Source organism: Oncorhynchus nerka, linkage group LG24 (genome assembly GCF_034236695.1).
Source record: "Oncorhynchus nerka isolate Pitt River linkage group LG24, Oner_Uvic_2.0, whole genome shotgun sequence".
Classification (NCBI taxonomy): Eukaryota; Metazoa; Chordata; class Actinopteri; order Salmoniformes; family Salmonidae; genus Oncorhynchus; species Oncorhynchus nerka.
Window position 1 is genome coordinate 60,349,061 of NC_088419.1, and position 23,508 is coordinate 60,372,568.

General features: G+C 41.9%; 1 protein-coding gene and 1 non-coding gene across 2 annotated transcripts in view; one reads left to right on the plus strand and one right to left on the minus strand.

Moving 5' to 3' along the window:
- Positions 1 to 233: 233 nt before the first annotated feature.
- Positions 234 to 305, minus strand: trnaq-uug (transfer RNA glutamine (anticodon UUG)). Its single transcript has one exon. It is a non-coding gene; the product is annotated as a tRNA-Gln (tRNA).
- Positions 306 to 5,274: 4,969 nt separating this feature from the next.
- LOC115108337 (transducin-like enhancer protein 1) overlaps positions 5,275 to 23,508 on the plus strand; it is a 52,510-nt gene continuing 34,276 nt past the window's right edge. Inside the window, 1 exon segment of the mRNA XM_065009018.1 lies at positions 5,275 to 5,848. Within this exon segment, the coding sequence (XP_064865090.1) occupies positions 5,825 to 5,848 (24 nt within the window). The 5' untranslated portion in view covers positions 5,275 to 5,824.

Below are 23,508 nucleotides of genomic sequence, written 5' to 3' on the forward strand. Positions count from 1 at the left end.
TGTGCTGTACTTAATTTGCTTTTATACTTTGGTTCTAAACATCCCAAATAATACTTTACACAAATAATACTTTACAGATATAAAACAAGCAATCGACTAATTCAGTGTTTTGTATAGTGTTCCATGCACCAAACTGATGTCTACTAAACTGGACAGTATTATAAACAATGGTTTAGCCTACTAGCAATATTTCACGTCAGATGGAAATTCAGGTTTCCATTTTCCATAAAATAAGGTTCTACCGAGATTTGAACTCGGATCGCTGGATTCAAAGTCCAGAGTGCTAACCATTACACCATAGAACCTTGCTGCGCATGTCAATCCAAATAAAGATATATAAACATGATAAATGACAGTATTGATTAAATAGGTGTAAAATTCTATTTCGAATGATTATATTTGCTTATCCCGTAGTCAGACCCAGCCTACCAATATTTACCCGTGTCTAGTAGCTGACAAATCATTTAATCCCCATTTGAATGCAATTGCAATGCCACAAATGACCGGGAGGCGGCAACCTGTGCTCATCATCAAAGACAGACTTCCTTTCAAAGAAAGCCCATGTGGTGTCCAAAGTGAAAACAGAATGATTTGGGAGCTTTGACAAATGGTAATGCCATGAAATGTTATATCTTAAAATGTGTTTTAATCTGCTTGTTACTGTAGCTAGTAGACCAAATACATATTAAATGTAGCCTAATGTGCATTGATAAAGAGATACTGTATGTCAATGGCCATTTCAATTGGTTTGACAAATACAAGCCTAAAACCATAATTGATGGGAATGGCCATGAACAGGTTTTTCTAGGTGTATGGAAGGAACAGGTCCCACTCTAAGCCTACTACCGTGTGTAATGAATGACAGAGCAGGGTGAAGCTGATGTTATTTGCAAGTCAATGTTATCCTCCTCCTGCAGAGTGTGTTAGAATGCAATATGAATTGCTCATGCCAAGGTGCTGTTTCGCATTGGACTGTATTAAGCTACAATATGAAAAAATACACTGTTATCTTGTTCATACAGAGAACAAGAGAAACTGACAATATTGCCATCAAAGAGAGCAATACAGTATGCCAGATATTGACAATGACCACTTCAAAGATCTTAATAGGCCTACATGTTCATAGTCATATTACATAAATATTGTGTTGTTTAAGCTAAAGGAATCATATTGGTATGGTGACACATGGTTTATTCAAAAGAGAAAATGTGTAGGTTGTTTTTGGTTGAGCAATGTCTTCTGTTTGTGTTTGCATCAACAAAGAACAATGAACAAGTATATAAAAAAAGCCAACATTCTATCACTCTTACATACCATTAGACTTTATGTAACTAAGTCATGCGGATGTGGTTTACTGTTTCAATTGGTAGTGTAGTATGGACATACAGTACAGCATCATACTGCATCCGGAAAGTGAGGGATAGTTGAGTGGGGATTGCAACATGAAAGGAAAGCAGTGGAATTCCTAAGATCCCAGATACACATGCCTGCGGGTGTTAATGTGCCCAAGTCTGTGTCAGGTGTGGGTGTGTTTTGTGATTTAGTGTGTTTTTTGTGATTTGTGTTAATGAGTGCATGAACGTGTGTCTCTGTATGTGTGTGTCAGCATGAACATATGTGTGTGTGTGGCTACTGATGTGGGTAATTACCCCTTCTTTCCCCCAAGAGGTCAGGAGGAGAGAGAGGAGGGGGGATGGGAGGGATGGAGTGGGGGATGGAGGGAATGGCGGGAGGGGGGCAGGTTCCCAGGGGAGGAGAGACCGATAAATCACTGTGCTGTCTCTGTGCTGACACCAGGCTTGTCTGCTGGGGGAGGCTCACAACAACACTGTGGCCTTGTCTCTCTGTCACTCACCCCCATGCTGGGCAGGAGCCATCCCCATGCTGCCCTAATATAGAAGAGGGAGGGGAGGTGGGCATTGTGTACCTAGCACCCATTGGTTCAATATGATATCTCTTTTTATAATTTGTATTAATTTGAGAGAGATGTACTAAAACAGCCTAGTTCGATGTTGAAAATGTGATATGAGCTTTTACATTTAACCTTTATTTAACTGTGAGCTACAGATGCAGTCAAATATATTGGCACCCTTGCATAATTCACTATTTCTTCTAAAATAAGTTAAAATTGAAAAAACTGTTGGTGTTTACACCTGTATTTGTTTTATTTACGGCTGCACAGGACAAACAATAATTCAATCAAAACACTTCAAAGTAAAAAATCACCTGGACTAAATTATAAATCATTTGACATTATTTGGTTGGAGGCAATGATTTCCGTTTACTGTGTAATTTATCTAAACTGTGGCAAGTTGCATGTGCCTAAAAATGGCCATTCATCAATTTAAAAAACAGAACATTCTGCTCCATTGCAGTCCATTGTGAAGTGCAAGGGTGCCAATCTATTTCACAGCATCTGTAGGTCATTTTATGTGTGTTTTTGCAGACAAAAAACTGGTTGTTGCATCTTCACAATTCCTCATATACAACCACTCCCTCTTGGTGTTCTTTTGGCTGCTGATATTTGGCTATAGGTAGTAGTAGTTTGCCTTGCTTTTACTGCTGAGCACAAGCCCTGCCAAATGCAGTTTTACAAGGATGCTGCCTGCTTCTATTGCTTGAAGACAGGTGTGTGTGTGTGTGTGTGTGTGTGTGTGTGTGTGTGTGTGTGTGTGTGTGTGTGTGTGTGTGTGTTTAATATACAAACAGTGCTGTTGAGTTGATTGTAGCCTCGTATCTTTTCAACAGGACATTTTCCTTAAAACAAAAGAGCTTCTTCCATAACGATGGTGTGGTGGCTGAGGACTGAGGACATGTGAAAGAAGGAGTGTGCTTTAGTGATCAGATTGCACTGGTCATCCCTCCCTGGGCTGACCTGCCAATAGCAATAATGTATGTCCTTCACTTATCACATTCTATCATCTATTATTATGCCTCCCCCAGAACAAAACAACTACCTATGCACGCTGATGCCCGTCCTACCCACTCACCTCCTACATGAAGCATCTCCAAGCAGCAGCCTGCAATACATTGCATTCCTCACTTTTTTTCTAATAAATGGGATCCTAGACCCTGGGAGGGAGACCAACAAGCTGCATTAAAATTCATGGGGGGAAAAATTGCAATAAAATATCTCTCTCCCACCCTGCCTCTCTCTCTTTCTCTCCCTTTTTCACTCTCCTTTTTACTACCAGCCTTGCACACTCTCTTTCATTCAATCTCGTCTTTCTTAGCATCCCCCCTGCTGTCCTTCATCCCCAATATATATATATTTTTTTCTCTCTCTCTCTCTCTCTCTGTCTCTCTCTCTGTCTCTCTGTGTGTGTGTGTGTGTGTTTTCCACCTCTGGCAGGTTGTGATTTCCACTGTCAGAAAATTGCTTTTCAATATCTGTCTCTCTAATTATGAGGTCTGTTAAAGGGGTCCTGCCACCAGAATACCAATAAATGTCTCTAGGATTTTTCCTCTTTTAAAGAATAGTTCTGAAGGAACAAACAATGCACAGTGAAATCTTATAATGTAAAATCTGTTAAAATTTCTTAGGCATATGAAAGCTTATCAGTATACAGGCTATAGGTCTCCTGCTGTAGCCATTCACTAAACCCTAAACCTCAACTAAATCTTGTAAGAAATCATGTGGAAATTGAGCGAGTTGAGGTGACTAAAACTACTTGGAGTAACCCTGGATTGTAAATTGTCATAGTCAAAACATGTTGATACAACAGTAGCTAAAATAGAGAGAAGTCTGTCCATAATAAAGCGCTGCTCTGCCTTTTTAACAACACTATCAACAAGGCAGGTCCTACAGGCTCTAGTTTTGTCACACCTAGACTATTATTCAGTCATGTGGTCAGGTGCCAGAAACAGAGACCTCTGAAAATTACAATGGGCTCAGAACAAGGCAGCACGGCTGGCCCTTAAATGTACACGGAGAGCTAACAGTAATAATATGCATGTAAATCTCTCCTGGCTCAAAGTGGAGGAGAGATTGACTTCATCACTACTTATTTTTGTAAGAAGTATTGACATGCTGAATGCACTGAGGTGTCTGTTTTTAAACTACTAGCACACAGCTCGGACACCCATGCATACTCCACAAGACATGCTACCAAGACAAGAACAGACTATGGGAGGCACACAGTACTACATAGAGCCATGGCTATGTGGAATTCTATTCCACATCAGCTAACTGATGCAAGCAGTAGAATCAGATTTTTTCTAAACAGATAAAAATACACAGGGACTGTGAAAAGACACACACATGGGCACAGACACACATATACATGATAAGACACGCACTCTACACACAAGTACACATAGATTTTGTATTGTAGATATGTGATAGCAGAGTAGGAAGAGTAGCTGCTGGAAGAGTAGCTGCTGCCTTTACATACATTTGTTTGTGAGGTGGAATGCTCTTTACTTATGTTCATAGTTTATTTGAGATGTCCAAAAATGAACATGACCTAGATCTTGAATATAATATTCTCATAGGGGCTGCCAACCTTTTTTTGTCAATTCAGCGTGAATACAATTATAGATATATTACGCAACATTAAAGATTTGTGCAACGACAGACGATTTGTGGGAGAGGAAATAAGGTATTTGAATACTGTAGGTCTTACCCAACAACTCTGCTTTATTCATCACTATCACTTCTAATACTCTAAAGGGTTAAATTGTCCTCTCAGCCGTTTCTGTGTACTTGATTGACGTTTGGAGCACTATGATGGCAGAATCCTCCAATAAACAAACGGTCAGTGTACCCACGTGGGTATTCTCAATACTCATTGGTTACTTGCATCAGTGTTGATTGTGGATGTGTCGAGCCCCACGTGGAGATTTTATTCAATCATTGAACAATTCCATTGCACCCCCCTTTCTATTGCACATTTTACAGGTACTGTATATAAAATAATAGCATTGTTAATATAGGAGTCTCAAATTACCCAAAAATACAATACAAAGGGGGGTTCAATTATATGGCTACACGAATTAACCGATTTGAGTAGCACATGTACAATCATGATGAGAAAATGAACAAGGACGTTTATTTTACTAATATCATTAGACTATTTATACAAGAGCACTGGTCAGAAATTGTTTAGGTCTAAAAAAAACAGTTTTGGCCTTAAAATGTTAAGGATTAATCTGTCATTAGACTCAGTAGACTTGATGCTGTTCATAAATAAGGAAAAAAGGATAAACCTTGGATCCAGTCCTAGGCTGGCTTGATCAACAGGAATAGATTCTCCCTTATCATTCTGTCTCAACAAATGTTTCTCTCTCAAGAAAACAACTCATAGCATTGAAGATCAGTAAATGTAAGATCAGGCGAGGATCAGAAAAGGAGGGAGTGAGAGGAAAGCAAAGCGAAAGGAGTAGGCTAGTATAGAGCAACCAACGAGACAAAAGAGACTGCATTGAATGTGGTGGTTTCCGTCTCGGAAGCCACATAATATAGCCACATTTTCTCTTTATTCTAGACGGTGAGAATACACCGGGGAGGGGACCATTTACTTGAAGAGAAGGTGAAATTCTACTCTTTCGAAGTGCGTAGTCACGAGGACTCTAAACATCTAGTCGCGGACTGGGTGCATCTTTACTACATCGAGTGTTCTTTTTCTGTGGGTTGGAGATCGACCAGAACAAAGGGAGTCTTGAGCAAGGAGTGAGTGAGCGAGCCGAGCCCCATTAGTCATTACCGCCTCTGAAACCAGGCCAAATGCGTCTCTGAAAGCGACAATATACAGTTTTCTCAATTTCTGTCCGAATATTTTTGCCCATAAGAGGAAGATTACAAAAACATCAATCGGCGCCCAAAATGTTTCCTCAAAATCGACCCCCGGTAAGTAGGCTAATATTAACATGTAACATTCGGTAATGGCCCTCTTCCAGCTATTCTATAAAGCCACAGCGATCCAGAAATTCTTATTAAACCCTTGTTTGTCTATTGAAGAGAGTTTATTTGAAAACAGTGAAACAACTTGAGTAAGAATGCATACAGAGTTGCCATAAACTTACTACATGAGGGATTGTTACATTGTGTCTCTTTGTCATTGTATCCATGCTATTTGTATCCGGAATTCCTTTGTGGTCATGTTTGTCAAAAAGTAACACATGCTGCAGTATTGTAAACCCTTAGTCAATCTACGTTTAACATTTCAACGATGGGGGGTGTAAACTGAATCCGACATAGGTCAAATATGGGTCTGTTATTATCCACACTAAGCAGAAGGGATTTATTCTGTCAGAATTTGGCAATTCTCAAAGCAAGCATTTTTGTGAACCTCCCTGTGTGCAAATTTTGGCCTCCTGTTCTTGGTATTAACTTTCAAGTGTCAAATTAGACCATTCTACCTCGAGTTATCCTAAAAACTATACTGTACTGGTCTAGGTTTGTTTGTCCTTTCCACACTCAGCAGTCTATTTGAGGGGTGAGTCAGCTATAGGCAAGGGCTTGGGTTATTGACACTTACTAAATGACCTACTCCAGTAAAGTGTCACTTATTGTTTTCAAGAATTCATTTTTCTCTCTTGCATTCATCTCATTGCTGATGTGTTTGCTTTTGATTGTTTGATTTGAACACAAGTATCTGGCAGTCTATAAATGAGGCCTGGACACCCATTATTAGGAACTGCAATCTGAATTGACTTTGAATTGTTAACTAAATATTTGTGCTATAAGCTCAGCCCATGTCACATTATGTGTAAAACAAAATAGTGTTCTGGATGTACCAGTTCTGTGGAATCAGTACAACATTTCAACAGGCAGGAGGGCAAAAACACTGTACATGCCATTCATATAAAGTAGCCTATCAAAAAAAAAGCTCCTATTTTAAAACCGAGTAACCCTTGTCCCTTCCTCATGCCACCATATACCCCACCCTGAGGGAGAGTGCTTTCACATTCATGTCCTCCTAGGGATGGAGATTAAGCTGCTAAGTATGACGCCATGGTCAATGGTCAGAGGCAGAGGTTGATGGGGCACCATTGTCCTTAGAACACATGTAGGCTAAGACATTTTCCCGTAATGCCATTTATAATCAATGAAACCTTGTACTTTGATAGTAGTGGGTATAAATGAATTCTACAAGTTATTTTGATTGGAGCTCTTTTCCGCTGCCTTCTGAAAGGACATTCTACCTCCAGATTGTGTTTTCTCTCCATACCATGCCCATAGTACCCTAACAGAACAGATCTATACAGACCTTGTGTTCCCCCAGCTCAGCCAGCTGTGCAGCTGACTGACTAGGAGAGAACTCAACAGAATGTGGGGCTGTGGTTCCAATCCCTCTCATCCACCAACTCCGCAGTCCACAATACATCCCCCGGGAAGCTAGCTACCAACCACAGCTCAAATATATGGTTATGCATCCTGGAGGGGGAGAGAAAGCACGGGTTTGGTTTCAGTTAAACCACAACCGACTTGAAACACTGTGAAAGCTTGTCGCTCCAAAGTCATTGGCTTCCATTAAGGTCTGTTTTGGAAGTCCCAGGGAAACTATATAGTCATTTTATGGATGATTGTTTCTCGAATTCCTTGTTATGTGGAACACATGGTAGTGGGTGTATTTCGCTACACCCGCAATAACATCTGCTAAATATGTGTATGTGACCAATAATGTGAGTTGATGACGTGACAGAATATACAGCCTGAAATGTGCATTCGGTCTAGTCGTTTTTAAAAAAACGGTCTCAAAACCTTGTTTTGTCTGAGGGAAGCCATGCATGAAGTTCAATTGATCTTTAGGTAAACACCTGAGATTCAGAAGTCTGAAACCCTCTTCCTCGTTTGGTTACATAGCAGTGAGCCATTGATTTGATAACCTTTGCTGTGGTGGGCAGACTGCTTAGTGTAGTCTGACATTGGTGACCAGCTCCACCTTGCAGTTCCTGGAAATCAGCATAATGCGGACTAGTAGTAGAGTTATCAGCACTGCTGTCCTCAATGCTTAGCATCCAGTTCCCTTTAGGTCAGATCACTTAATAAAACACAGCTAGGTCAATGTTCCACTACACAGGTCAGGCTGTAGAGTGTAGATGATCTACCATCACACCTAATGATTAAGAGATCTGTCACTCAGTCACAGGAGAGGAAATCTGGCCTCCTGAGGGTTTGAAATCTGAAAAACCCATCATCACCTCCACCGGCTTCGAAGCTCCCTAATAGTGCTTCGGGGCATTTCCATGTAAAAGGAACCATGGGCACAAGGGCATTTCCATGTAAAGGACCCATGAGCACCAACTTGTGAAGTTCATATGAGCACATACAGTTGGTGTCAAATGAAAGCTGAGTATATTGTTTGGAAAGTGTATATATACCCTTTTCAACCATTTTCCATCCCCAAAAATGTAATGAGCATTGCTTTTATTTCTGCCCAAACAGACTAAAAAGGTTAGTGAAGACAACTAACATCAACAATTTTATATTAGTTTTGCACAAATTATTTGCCTTCTGTAAGTTTTAAGAAATATTGCCTGGTGTAAAGTCAGTCTGTTACCAAAAAAACGTGGGTATTTATTTTACCAAAATGTAACATGTAGTATGTAAAGAAAGAAAATAAGTGAGCCTCCACCCCATTCCCCTACCCATCCAACATGTCTCCATCCATTCCCCCAACCCATCCAACATCTCTCCATCCATTCCCCCTACCCATCCAACATGTCTCCATCCATTCCCCCTACCCATCCAACATGTCTCCATCCATTCCCCCTACCCATCCAACATGTCTCCATCCATTCCCCCAACCCATCCAACATGTCTCCATCCATTCCCCTACCCATCCAACATGTCTCCATCCATTCCCCTACCCTACCCATCTCCCCTCCATCCATTCCCCCTACCCATCCAAAATGTCTCCATCCATTCCCATCCAACCCATCCAACATGTCTCCATCCATTCCCCCAACCCATCCAACATGTCTCCATCCATTCCCCCAACCCATCCAACATGTCTCCATCCATTCCCCCCCATCCAACAGGTCTCCATCCATTCCCCTACCATCCAACATGTCTCCATCCATTCCCCCTACCCATCCAACATGTCTCCATCCATTCCCCCTACCCTACCCATCCAACATGTCTCCATCCATTCCCCCTACCCATCCAACATGTCTCCATCCATTCCCCCCTACCCATCCAACATGTCTCCATCCATTCCCCCTACCCATCCAACAGGTCTCCATCCATTCCCCCTACCCATCCAACAGGTCTCCATCCATTCCCCCTACCCATCCAACAGGTCTCCATCCATTCCCATCCAACATATCCATTCCCCTACCCATCCAACATGTCTCCATCCATTCCCCCTACCCATCCAACATGTCTCCATCCATTCCCCCATCCAACATGTCTCCATCCATTCCCCCAACATGTACCCATCCAACATGTCTCCATCCATTCCCCCTACCCATCCAACATGTCTCCATCCATTCCCCTACCCATCCAACATGTCTCCATCCATTCCCCCTACCCATCCAACATGTCTCCATCCATTCCCCTACCCATCCAACATGTCTCCATCCATTCCCCTACCCATCCAACAGGTCTCCATCCATTCCCCTACCCATCCAACATGTCTCCATCCATTCCCCTACCCATCCAACATGTCTCCATCCATTCCCCCCTACCCATCCAACATGTCTCCATCCATTCCCCTACCCTACCCATCCAACATGTCTCCATCCATTCCCCTACCCTACCCACCCAACAGGTCTCCATCCATTCCCCCTACCCATCCAACAGGTCTCCATCCATTCCCCCTACCCATCCAACATGTCTCCATCCATTCCCCCTACCCATCCAACATGTCTCCATCCATTCCCCCTACCCTACCCATCCAACAGGTCTCCATCCATTCCCCCTACCCATCCAACAGGTCTCCATCCATTCCCCCTACCCATCCAACATGTCTCCATCCATTCCCCCTACCCATCCAACATGTCTCCATCCATTCCCCCTACCCTACCCATCCAACAGGTCTCCATCCATTCCCCCTACCCATCCAACCCATCCAACATGTCTCCATCCATTCCCCCTACCCATCCAACATGTCTCCATCCATTCCCCCTACCCATCCAACATGTCTCCATCCATTCCCCCTACCCATCCAACATGTCTCCATCCATTCCATTGTCTCCATCCATTCCCCTACCCATCCAACATGTCTCCATCCATTCCCCCCCATCCAACAGGTCTCCATCCATTCCCCCAACCCATCCAACATGTCTCCATCCATTCCCCAACCCATCCAACATGTCTCCATCCATTCCCCCAACCCATCCAACATGTCTCCATCCATTCCCCCAACCCATCCAACATGTCTCCATCCATTCCCCCAACCCATCCAACATGTCTCCATCCATTCCCCCCCACCCATCCAACATGTCTCCATCCATTCCCCCAACCCATCCATTCCCCCAACCCATCTCCATCAACATGTCTCCATCCATTCCCCCAACCCATCCAACATGTCTCCATCCATTCCCCCAACCCATCCAACATGTCTCCATCCATTCCCCCAACCCATCCAACATGTCTCCCTAGCAGCTAGGGTTGCTTGTCTGCCACACCTACCCCTGTACTGTACTGAACTTTACTCTATTGTACTGAACTCTACTGTGCTTTACTGGGCTGTACTGTGAGTCCAAACTTGTGAAACAACTCTATGATCTGTATAGATTTGGTCTTATTTGGGGTTGGAGCTCATTACAATAATAACCCGTGTCAAATAACACCCAAACATGCAAAGGAGGATATTACATATTTCTACCTTTGTGTACCTATTCAGGATGCATCACCATGACATTCATAATGATGTATTTCAGTGTAGTACACATCAGGGACCAATGATGTCATTCTGTTACCATCATTCTGTTACCAGGTGTTAGTTCATTTCACTTGCTGTAGTTCAATAACCAAAATAGTTATTTTTCTATTTTTTTTAACTCCGTGTCACATCGTAGCTGACATCTTTGAATGAGTTTCAGGAAAACTTGATCACATAAAACTAATGGAGATTTTACCAACATTCTTTTACCAAACTTTACATCGGCACTGTGTTTTTATTAAAGGCTCAATGCAGCCATTTGTTATAACAATATCAAATCATTTCTGGGTAACAAATAAGTACCCATCTGTAATAGTTTCGATTTAAAATGGTCAAAAATAAACAATAGCTTTTTTGTTTTTAAAAAAAATGTTTCTGAAGCAAAACATTTTGCTAGGACTGTCTGGGAGTGGTCTGAGTGGGGAGGGGAAAGCTAGCTGTTATTGCCAGATAGGTTTGGAACTCTTTGTTATTGGTCTATTGACCATTTATAAACTGGGTGGTTCGAGCCCTGAATGCTGATTGGCTGACAGCTGTGGTATATCAGACCGTATACCACAGTATGACAAAACCATTTTTTTTACTGCTCTAATTAGGTTGATAACCAGTTTTATAATAGCAATAAGGCACCTCGGGGTATGTGATATATGGCCAATATACCACGGCTAAGGGCTGTGTCCAGGCACTCTGCGTTGCGTCATGCGTAAGAACAGCCCTTAGCCGTGGTATATTGGCCATATAACACATCTCCTTGGTTGTTATTGCTTATATGTACCACCTGGTGATGTCACCAGGCAAGCCGAAACTCCCACCCATACAAACCTGTGTAGATTCTATTTTCAAACAGCAACTATCAGAAAATAAATTCACACTTTTAGTGTTTGGTTTCATCAGCCGTTGTAAAATATTTAACAAAACACAGGAAAACAGCATTTTGACTGCACTGGGCCTTTTGTTTGGAAATTTTATTTGGAAATATTTAAAAGTAGTCATTGTGTGTTGAGTTGTATGGTTTGTTTAACTTTGCAATCTATGGTTTTTACAAGTGAAATATTGGGAGTCATTCTGTTATCGTGGAATTGCACTTCATAATCAGTCTTTATGTACATGTATCCCCCTCATCCTCTGAGGTCCAGTAAATATGCCAGCAGGCTCCTGGAGTTCTGTTGGCCCAGTCAGCAGATCCTCCTGCTCTCCCATCAGGCCCTGATTGATCTAGGACTCCCACTGGGCTGATTCTGGAAGGATCCGCTTCATCAGGGCTGGGCTGGGGAGGGAAGGGAAGGGCTGTGGAAAGCAGGGAGGCAGGCAGAAGGACAGAGGGAGGGATGCCTTGCCCCCACAGACCCAGCGTGAGTGCGGCACTTCCTGTAACCCAGCTTGCTTTAGCTCTTTATTTCCAGTGTTGTCCTTGAGAGGAGCTCAGCTATCGATTAGACAGCCGCCTGCCTGCTAGTCACAGACAACGATTATCCTGCACAAGAGAGAGAGAGCAATGGAAAGGTTTCTGGGCTAGGTTTACACCAGTTCTGGAGTTTAAGTCTGGGCCATGGAAGGAACAAACAGGCTGTGGGTGGGCTACCTAATGAAGGAAGGCACCTACAGCAATTTACACAGCTGACAACCAAACTGTTCTGCAGTGCTAATGAACTATGACAGCAGGGAAATTTGAATAACGAGATTTCAGGAGGCGAGAGGGGGGGGGGGGGAGAAGAAAGATGTGTGGCGCTAATGAAACGGGTGCCTAGCAGCCCTCTCCTAACTGAGAGAAGAAGTGATAGAGATTACTGGGGCATTTCTCTCACTTACTCACTCACGTCCAGAGCAGAGAGATGCTGGAGGTTGGGATCAATTGTGAGTGTGTGCGCTTATGTGCCACTGCCAGTGAGGTGCTTTAAAATGCAAATAACTGGTTTGTTGTTGACAATCATATTTGAATAATTTGATATGAGGCTTGAACTTCAAACGCTTTCTGCTAGGACAATAAATTGCCATGTTTCACGGTTGTTATGTTTAGTCCCTAGGGGATGCTTGAGTGGTGGGGGGTGGAGGGCGGTGGGGGGCTGCTTCCCCTCTATGGTTCTCAGCTGGTGGACTGGGTTAGGTTAGGTCTTTCATGCTTTCTTTCCAATACTGTGTCCCCAGAGACAGACAGACAGGCAGTGGCCCAGCAGAATGGGAGCATGGTGGGTGTTTACTCGTAATGATCTGCTCTGTGGGAAAGCACAGTGTAATTAGCAGGCTGGTTCATTGGCTAGACTGGTTTACAGTTCCTCTGCTGTAGGAGAGTGGGTGGAAGACTGCTGTGCCTAATATAAGACAGACAGAAAGGCTTGCTTCTTTGCTTCAGTCACCTTATGTGGAATCATCAAGTAGAATACTTATAATATAGTCAAGCTACTGCCTGGTTACCTATGAGGCGAAGGTAATACTCCTAATTAATTACCCAAAACCGTCAAAATCGTTCAGCCACATTGTGTGTTTATTACCACATTTCCATCCACAGTTTTTATGCACGTAAAGCCATACCGTATCACGCTGGCTGTGATGGAAACAGGAAGTTTCAGTACGATTTTACAAATGCCCACAGACAATTTGTTAGTTCGAAAAGGTGGGATCTTTTTATGTCAAACAAATTACATGCTGGAAATTCCGTATAAATAAATATTGACATAATAACAGTGGTGGAAAAAGTACCCAATTGTCATACTTGAGTTAAAGATACCTTAATTGAAAATTATTAAAGTGAAAGTCACTCAGTAAAATACTACTTGAGTAAAAGTCAAAGTATTTTGTTTTAAATATACATAAGTATCCAAATTAAATGTAAATGCTAAAATATACTTAAGTATCAAAAGTAAAAGTAGAAATGTCAAATTCCATATGAAGCAAACCAGATGGCACCATCATTATTATGATAGCCAGGGGCACATCCACACTAAGCATGTGTGTTTAATGAGTCTGCCAGATCAGAGGCAGTAGGGATGACCAGTGTGGTTCTCTTGATAAGTGTGTAAATTGGACCATTTTCCTATCCTGCTAAGCATTCAAAATGTAACAAGTACTTTTGGGTGTCAGGGGAAACTGTATGTAATGTATCCGATTATAAGTACCTTGGTATCATAATGGATTCCAAACTCCTTTTAAAAAGCAGATGAAAAAGTTAACTCAAATAACCAAAGTCAACCTAGCTAATTTCCAATTATTAACAAAATTGTTTGACTACAGAGGTAGCAAAACTGCACTTCAAATCTATGATACTCCCCCAATTAACATACTGCTTGACTAGTTGGGCCCAAGTTTGCTGTACAACTTAAAACCCATTCAGTCTGTGTACAAACAGGCTTTCAAAGTGCAACATAGGACAAGGAAGCCCAATAGCCATCATCACTGTTACATCCTCAGAAAGATCTTGAATACACTGATGCATGTCTTTGTATTCAAGATCCTAAATGGCCTAGCTCCCCTCCACTCAGTACTTTTGTTAAACTGAAAACCCATACCCATGGCAGCAGATCCACAAGGTCTGCCATGAGAGGTGACTGACTAAAGGTGCTTTTCCTTAAGGGAACTATACAATTTGCTTTCTCTGTGAGAGCTTCCCATGTCTGGAACGCACTGACATCAGAGACACACACAACGACATCACCTATCACACCTTAACAAAAAACACAAAGACATGGCTAAAGGCCAATCAGACTTGTGAACATAATCCATAGCTGTGTATTGCCGCTTTCCACGTCTGTTGTCTGTAGCTTGTGAGGTGTGGAAACACTTTGTTGCTTTTATGTGTTTTGTTGCTTTTTGTGCTATTGCTCTATCTACATGCTACGTGTTGCTTGTCCTATGTTGATCTGTCTACATGCTACGTGTTGCTTGTCCTATGTTGATCTGTCTGCATGCTACGTGTTGCTTGTCCTATGTTGTTCTGTCTACATGCTACGTGTTGCTTGTCCTATGTTGATCTGTCTACATGCTACGTGTTGCTTGTCCTATGTTGATCTGTCTGCATGCTACGTGTTGCTTGTCCTATGTTGATCTGTCTGCATGCTACGTGTTGCTTGTCCTATGTTGTTCTGTCTGCATGCTACGTGTTGCTTGTCCTATGTTGCTCTGCATGTGCTCACTGCTCATTGGGACCGAGGTAGAAAATTAGCCAGCTGGCTAAAACCAGCACTTTTACTGAAATGTTGATTAATGTGCACTGTCCCTGTAAAAATAAACTAAAATCAACTCAAGTAAAAGTTTTCAAAAATATATAAATACCCCCCCAAAAACGACTTAATTAGTACTTTAAAGTATATTTACTTAAGTACTTTACAACACTGCATAATAACCATCATATCAAAGAAGAACTTGGAGTCATGCGACGACATGTGTGGTCCTCCCACTACGACTCGGGAAACCATGCAGTTTATTCAGCTACATATGAAAAATGTTACGGTGACCTTCACAAGGTGGTGAAAGTGCAAAGTGATGCGCTTGATGCTTCTTTCCAATAAATTGAGGGTTTTATTCTGATGACCTGATGGTCGATGCTTTGCTGGCGTTTGACAAATTTAAAATGATCTTGCTCTTTTGTCCAAAATAATCTCATCATGTAGGCTATACCTGCACTGTATCTGTGAGCTGTTGGCTAGAGCACACCCGCCAATAACAGAGTGGGCATATTCGCTATATATCTTAACATTTTTTGTGACAAACCCATCTGTAGAGTTAAATGCTAATTTAAGCGTAAAAGTAATTGTTTTATGTGCACTACCTCATCACGCACAGACTTCTATGCACAACAAGTCAATTTGATGAAAATACATCTCTGGTGGGATAATGTGCATATTTTATTTGTGTGGAATTTAGAATATTCGCATAAATCTATCGCCAGTTGGTTGGAAACCTGTCTTATGTCAGACAGAAATAATTTGATATTTAGGAAAATAATGAGCGGTCTGGCCTATAAATTAGGGATGCACGATATATCGGTGAACATATCGGTATCGGACGATATTAGCTAAAAATGCCAACATCGGTATCAGCACGATGTCTAGTTTAACGCCAATGACGTAATGACGCCACGTAAAATATTGCGCTATATATGCAACACAACATTCCAAAACTAGCCCACAATGTCTGCTGTGTGGATCGATCAGTCAACAAGTCAAGCAGTCATTTGAAAGAGTAACAAAATTTCAGCAAGACAACTCAAAGGCTAAATCCATTAAAGCCAAGATAATTGAATTCATTACCCTTGACAATCAACTGTTCTCTGTTGTGGGGGAAGTTGGTTTCGCCGAATGGTCGAGCACTGGTACACACTACAAAGTGCTCTTTTTCAGATGTTTCCCTACCGGAGTTACACATTAATAGCAAATTATAAGGCATTTGTTTGACCGCAACTTCTAGGGTAGGTAGCTTTAGCTTGGTACCTAGCTAGCACCAATACTACCAGCCTGAAAACAATGACCAGTAAAAACTGCAGTCATTTTCATTATTCTTAGCAATGATTTGGGAATCCTTGTGCGTAAGTATTAGCTAGGTTGCTACTTGTTGTTCGCCTTTTGAAATTGAGCTTCAGTTCATGAAAATAAATAGCTAGCCAGCTACTTAACCCTGTTGCCCAAAGCTAATGCTATAAGTGGCCAGCTACCTTCATCTGGCTAGTGAGGCTCGACAGGACAGGGTTATGTGTTGTGATGCTAGCCACAATAAGGATTAGGAACAATAGTGAAATTTGCGGTTTACCTTCAAAATAAGTGTAATTGACAGTGATGCAAATGAATACAAATAGTAAAATTATGCCATACTTTTATTTTGAAGGCTATAGTTGGGTCTGACCATTAATCAAATAAGAACTGTCTTATAAATTAGGGTAAATTTAGGTGATGACACCTAGCTATATATATAGCTACTGAAACATTGTCGTTTTGCTATGTTTTTGGGGAAGAACATTGTTTGCATCCATGAGCTAGCTAGCTTTTTTTTATGACCAGCACTGTAGATGTGCGAGACAAGTTTACCAGCATCATAGCATACGTATCGACGAATCGTTGTGACACATGAAATACGAGTGAGAGTAATTCATGTGTAATAACTACGCAAAAAATGTATGAACGCGTTAAATTATTATGTGATGTGCAGTCATAATCAGGTCCTGATTGGTCAACAAGATTATTTGACATGTCAAATAATGGTAAATAGTTGTTTTTTGACACGCAAAGACTCAAACGGCATTCCATAGAAATTCTGGTTGAGAATGAAACGACTGAAAAAAATGAACAATGAAAAAGCACAGCAAGTAAGTGAAAGAAATAGGTTTTGATTATGTTTTACTGGTAATGGGGACATACGTAAATGCCAGCAAAGTAAAGTTTTGGTCAGTGTGATGTGTGTGTAACCTTTTATTTAACTAGGCAAGTCGGTTAAGAACAAATTCTTATTTACAATGACGGCCTGCCCTTGCCAAACCTGGACGACGCTGGGCCAATTGTGCACCGCCCAATGGGACTCCCAATCACAGCCGGATGTGATACAGCCTGGATTCGAACCAGGGACTGTAGTGACGCCTCTTGCACTTAGATGCAGTGCCTTAGATCGCTGCGTCCGTGTGTGTTAACTATTTAACTTTACTAGAATGCTTAAAAGGCCGCTAAAATTCTGTTCTAAAATTTGGAGTCATTGCAAATCAATGTGTGCCACCTGTGTTGCCTGGAGCTTGCGAATGGATTTAATAAATAGCCTGTAACCTCAGTTTGTTGTTGTTGTAGCCTTGTTATTGTGCAATTATTAATGGGTATGTTTAGTTAATGATACTGGAAGTTGTCGATTGTGATCATGATCACAGTTCTATCGTATTGCAGATAAGCTGTTAGAATGCATTAGGTTGACCGTAACAGTCAGTCAGATTAGGCTACAGGTAAAAAGAACCACTGGCTGTTGTTGACAAGCATAGGCCTATTCAGTTCATATTCATATTTGATTCAGTGATTGAAATTATGACCCCATCCTCAGTAGCCTATTCCAGCAGGCTATTGGGCAACAGAAGCACTGCTTATCGTGAAAATCGCATCGCTATTCATGTCGAATGTCAATTAGAACTAAGCAAGCTGCTGAATCGTTCATCTTACATCTTGCCTAGGCTACTGTGTGTAGGTTATCTGAAGTGAGATGTAGGCCTAAGGGGCTATAGGCTACCTGCATCTAGCATACCAAACCATGGAAAAGTTGAATTACAATCATAAACCCAGTGTTTAGTCAGTAGGCCTAGCCTATGCCTATTGAAATGACATGTCGATCTCCCAAACTGGCCATTTATAACAGGTTCTAGTCGTAACTCTGGAACATAATAAAGGCACAGTTGCCAGAAAATAGTCTAACGTTTGTTTTTTAAAGTTTAATAAGGGCAAATTATTTTCTTTTGTGGCAATCAAATGAATTTATTTGTCACATTTAGCTCGCAATAATTATTTTGATGAAAAACCGAATTTTGCATCTTAGGTCGTTAAAGTTAAATCGAGGTTCCTTCTTAATCCGGTCGATAACGTTACAGAAAAAGGGTTTATTGGCTAACTGTGGCAACTCCTCTCTTGCTGCGAAAACATTTTTGGGGGGCTAGTTTTCAGGCCTTGTGGGCGAGTTTGAGTAGTCAACCCTGCATGCATGGAATGCCACACTTAGTTCCATAGCGAGAGTGTGTGTGTGTCCTTTGTGTATCTCTGCGCATGTGTGTGCCTGCATGGTGTTTTTTCTCTGTGCATGTGTTCCTCACTATCTGTGTACGTGTGCGTGCGTGCGTGCGTATTAGCACGTAGGCCTTTTTAATAGCAGCCAGACTCTCTATATGAAGCATTGGTAGTTTGCAGCAGGCTGAGTTTGCTGCCCTGCCAGCCTAGCTCCAGTCCAGCGCAGTCCTTCCTGGCTGGGAATCATGTCAACCCGGATGGCCCTGTTGGGCTTCCTCCTGCCTATTTAAAGGCCCATTGTAGACTATTTAGGCCTGATTTAGAGCCATTACGGTCCCGAGATGCCTCCACCTCCCCTCTCTTCCATTCCACCTCTTCACTCCTCTTTCCCACCACTCTACCTTTCCCAGCCTGGGCCTAATTTAATTACTACATTTATTGATTGATATAATTTATTTAAGTATCATACACCTACCGTTGCCCAGCCCACATGGGTTTACAAGACACTACTGAACAAAATAACATTTAGCAAATTCTGCCCATACAATTGCTGAGCTCGACCAGGGCAGATTACTAGGGGACTCAGGGGAAGGAGGTGGCTGATCAGATGGCAGCCTGGCTCTACCTATGGCTTCTTTACAGGGATGCTGCCCTTTAGCCTCTGGACCTGAACTGTACTGGTCTTCCTGGCAGGATGGAAAGCACATGGCTGTTTTTGAGCTCGGCACATTCCCTGCCTTCCTATAAGGCCAAACAGAATCAGTTGGAGTAATCAGAGGGATTGTATTGTACTGGAGAATAAATGTCGAGTTGAAGAGATCACTGTCTCTATCTGTTTGCCTGCCTGCCTGGCTGGGTTGGTGATTGAGTAATCCCATGGTGGCCAGGTCTACAGTGTGACCTCTGACATCACACACTAAATCAGAGCAGCTGACCAGCGAGGTAGAGGGGTCAGAGTCATCTGACTGACTGATAATGAAGGGCCAGCTCTGCTCCGCAGCGCTCCACTCTTTCATGTTGTTGTTTCCATGAGGGGCCACAGGGGTCTGATTGCGTGCCTGCATGTATCTACTCTGACGTTGGCCTGAATCATAACAAGCCCTGTGCTTAGGAGCCAGAATGGCCGATGTTAGCAGAAGCCAAGGCAGAAGTTTCCTGTCTTAATACATTTCCCCCATCGCTGAGCGTAACTACGCTCCACTGCTGGGTCAGCCTCGATCCCACACTCTCCATTTCTGTCTGAGGGAGGCTCTCTGCACCTGTTCTTTGGAGCACGTACACACTGAGGTGAAAAGCAAAAAAAAAAGGGAGAGTGGAAAATGGAGAGAGAGAGAAGGGCAGTAATTCTCCTCCCTCCCTCCACAAAATGGCCTTGGTGCTCTTGTTCCTGAGGCTCCTTTCTCTGGCCTGTGAAGAGTAATTGGGGGGGGTGTGCGAAAGTGAAGGAGAGACTGCGTGTGTGCCTGTGTTGTGTGCCCATGTGTGTGCCCCTGCCTGTGCTCTGAAAGGGAGTATCTGGCCAGCAGATTGAGTTGGATTGCAGGCAGGCAGGGGAGAGGAGCTCGTTAGAGGCTGAACAATGAGCAACCCCTCTCCTGAACCTCAGTGGACCCGCTCTGTTGTTCTCCCCACCAGACTTAGCACTGCTCCTCTCCCCCTCCCCCACATACCCTCACAGACCTGGCCTCTCTCTGTCACTCTCGCACGCATCTACATGTACGCTTATACAGTGGGGTCAGAAATGATTGACACAATTGTTAAAGATGAGCAAAAATGACTCAAATAATACATTCAAATACTGAGCTTTATTGTATGCACAGAAAATGGGGAAATGATTTATACTAAAAAAAAATCTCTCTGAGCAATTGTATGACAAGTAATGTATTTTTGTTCTCAAAGGTACAGGTCAAAAAATGTTAAGACCTGTTTTCAATACCTTGCAAAACCTCACCTTGTGAGGATAATCAAATGGCCACCAGACTATTACATTGACCCCCCCCCCATTTGTTTTGTACACTGCTGCTACTCGCTGTTTATTATCTATGCCTAGTCACTTCACCCCTACCTACATGTACAAATGACCTCTAACCTGTACCCCGCACAATGAATCCGTACCGGTACCCCCTGTATATAGCCTCGTTATTGTTACTTTATATTCTTTTTTTTCTTTTTTAAATGTTATTTGGTAAACATTTTCTTAACTCTTCTTGAACTGCACTGTTGGTTAAGGACTTGTAAGTAAGCATTTCACGGTAAGGTCTACACTTGTTTTATTTGATAATGGCAATGAGCCTTTTTCTAAAATGTTTTATGACATTGGAGAACATTGGAGAGATCTTAGACCATTCCTCTATACATTCTAGATCCTTGATTTCCTTCTGTCTGTGCTTATGAGCGGCCCTCTTCAATTCAAACCACAGGTTTTCAATGGGGTTCAAGTCCGGAGACTGAAAGTTGATTTTTGTGGTCAATTAATTAATTGTGCATTTTGATGTGTGCTTTGAGTTTTTAACATGCTGGAGATCCACTTGTGGCAAAGTTTCAGCCTTCTGTAATGCTGAGCGATTAGTGCTTTTTAAAGTTTTATCAGTTTTCGGTTTGTTCTTTTTTCTGACATTAAATGCACTAATGCATTATGTGGGTTGAATGCTGTAACAACACAGAATAACACAATGAATAAAAGTCCCATCATGGTAGTGACTGTCCATTACTTCTTTCTTATTAATCATCATTTATTCACATCACTTTAATAAAATATTTGTTGTGTATATTTTGTTTTATTTGAGGACTTATTTAATTCCAAGTCATCTCATCACTATAGAGCTGCTGTCTGGAAAAATCACAATTTTAGTAGTTCTTCAAAGTAAATAAGGCAGAATTGTATTACTGCTGAAGACCAACTATCAACCACTCATGTACTTTCAGGTAGAAAGAGCCCCGCAATGCAACTCACACGTTCTATCTCGGTCAATGAGGTCTCAGTGTCTGTTCCACACAGACCAAGACCAGACTAGTATGGATTATGGTCATTGTAGTTAGTGTAACATTTGAAATGTGGTAATTATGTAGAATATTGGCCTATTAAACCCACCACTAGTATGCGTGGCCAAAGAGCCCTATTATCATTTAATCTGACCATAGCACCGGTACCAATCCAAGTGCCAATGACCTTTAGCTAACTCCAGGTGTTTACATTTGTTGGGTGACATTAAAATGGAGCACTTTGGCCATGCACATCGGTGGTGAGTTTTGTGTCGAAAAAAGGTGCATATGCAGGAAATAAACCAATACCTACTGTAAAATATTATAGGGGATCTTTGATGTTATGGGGCTATTTTGCATCCACTGGTTCTGGGGCCCTTGTTAAGGTCAATGGCATGAACTTTGCCCAGTACCAGGATGTTTTAGCCAAGTGGCAACGAGTAGATCTTCCATCAAGACAATAACCCCAAGTACACACTTGAACCCCACTGAAAATCTGTGGTTTAAATTGAAGGGGGGCCATCCATAAGCGCTGACGAAGGATGTCAAGAATCTGGAAAGATTCTGTATGGAGGAATGTTATCCAATCTCATGAAACATTTTAGAAAAAAGCTCAGTGCTGTTATCCTCACAAGGTGAGGTATTGAAAACAGAGGTGTCAATGTTTTTGACCCCTACCTTTTGAGAAAACAAATGTTTAGTAAATAAGAAATCTTTCTCTGAGCAATTTGTAATAGCATAAAATATAATTTCCCCTTCGTTTTTTTGTGTCTTTATCAAAGGTGTCAATTTCGGACTCCACTGTGTGCATGTACACTGAGTGTACAAAACATTAGGAACACCTATTCCATGACAGACTGACCAGGTGAAAGCTATGCTCCCTTTTAGATGTAACTTGTTAAATCCACTTCAATCAGTGTAGATGAAGGGGAGGAGACAGGTTAAATAAGGATTTTTAAGCATCGAGACAATTGAGACATGGATTGTTATGTGGGGCAATCCGAGGGTAAATGGGCAAGACAAAAGATTTGTGCCTTTTATATAAGGAATTGTAGTAGGTGCCAGGCGCATCGATTTTGAGTGTCAAGAACTGCAGCGCTGCTGGGTTGTTCACACTCAACAGTTTCCCGTGTGTATCAAGAATAGTCCACCACCCAAAGGACATCCAGTCAACTTGACACAACTGTGGGAAGCATTGGAGTTAACATGGGCCAGCATCCTTTCGACACCTTGTAGACTCCATGCCCTGACGAGGGCAAATGGGGGTGCAACTCAATATTTGGAAGATGTACATGTACACTACCGTTTAAAAGTTTTGGGTCACTTAGAAATGTCCTTGTTTTTTTTAAAGAAAAGCACTTTTTTTGTCCATTTAAAATAACATCAAATTGATCAGAAATGCAGTGTAGACATTTTTAATGTTGTAAATGACTATTGTAGCTGGAAACATTTGTTTAATGTAATATCTACATATGTGTACAGAGGCCCATTATCTTATCAGCAACCATCACTCCTGTTTTCAAATGGTACATTGTGTTAGCTAATCCAAGTTTATAATTTTAAAAGGCCAATTGATCATTTGAAAACCCTTTTGCAATTATGTTAGCACATCTGAAAACTGTTGTCCTGATTTAAAGAAGCAATTAAACTGGCCTTCTTTAGACTAGTTGAGTATCTGGAGCTCAAAATGGCCAGAAACAAAACTTTCTTCTGAAACTTGTCAGTCTATTCTTGTTCTGAGAAATGATGGCTATTCCATGCGAGAAACTGAAGATCTCATACAACCATGTGTACTACTCCCTTCACAGAACAGCGCAAACTGTCCCTAACCAGAATAGAAAGAGGATTGGGAGGGAGCTTAATTAAATAGTACCCGCAAAACACCCGTCTCAACGTCAACAGTGAAGAGGCGACTCCGGGATGCTGGCCTTCTAGCTGCAAAGAAAAATCCATATCTCAGACTGGCTAATAAAAAGAAAGGATTAAGATGGTTAAAAGAACAGACACTGGACAGAGGA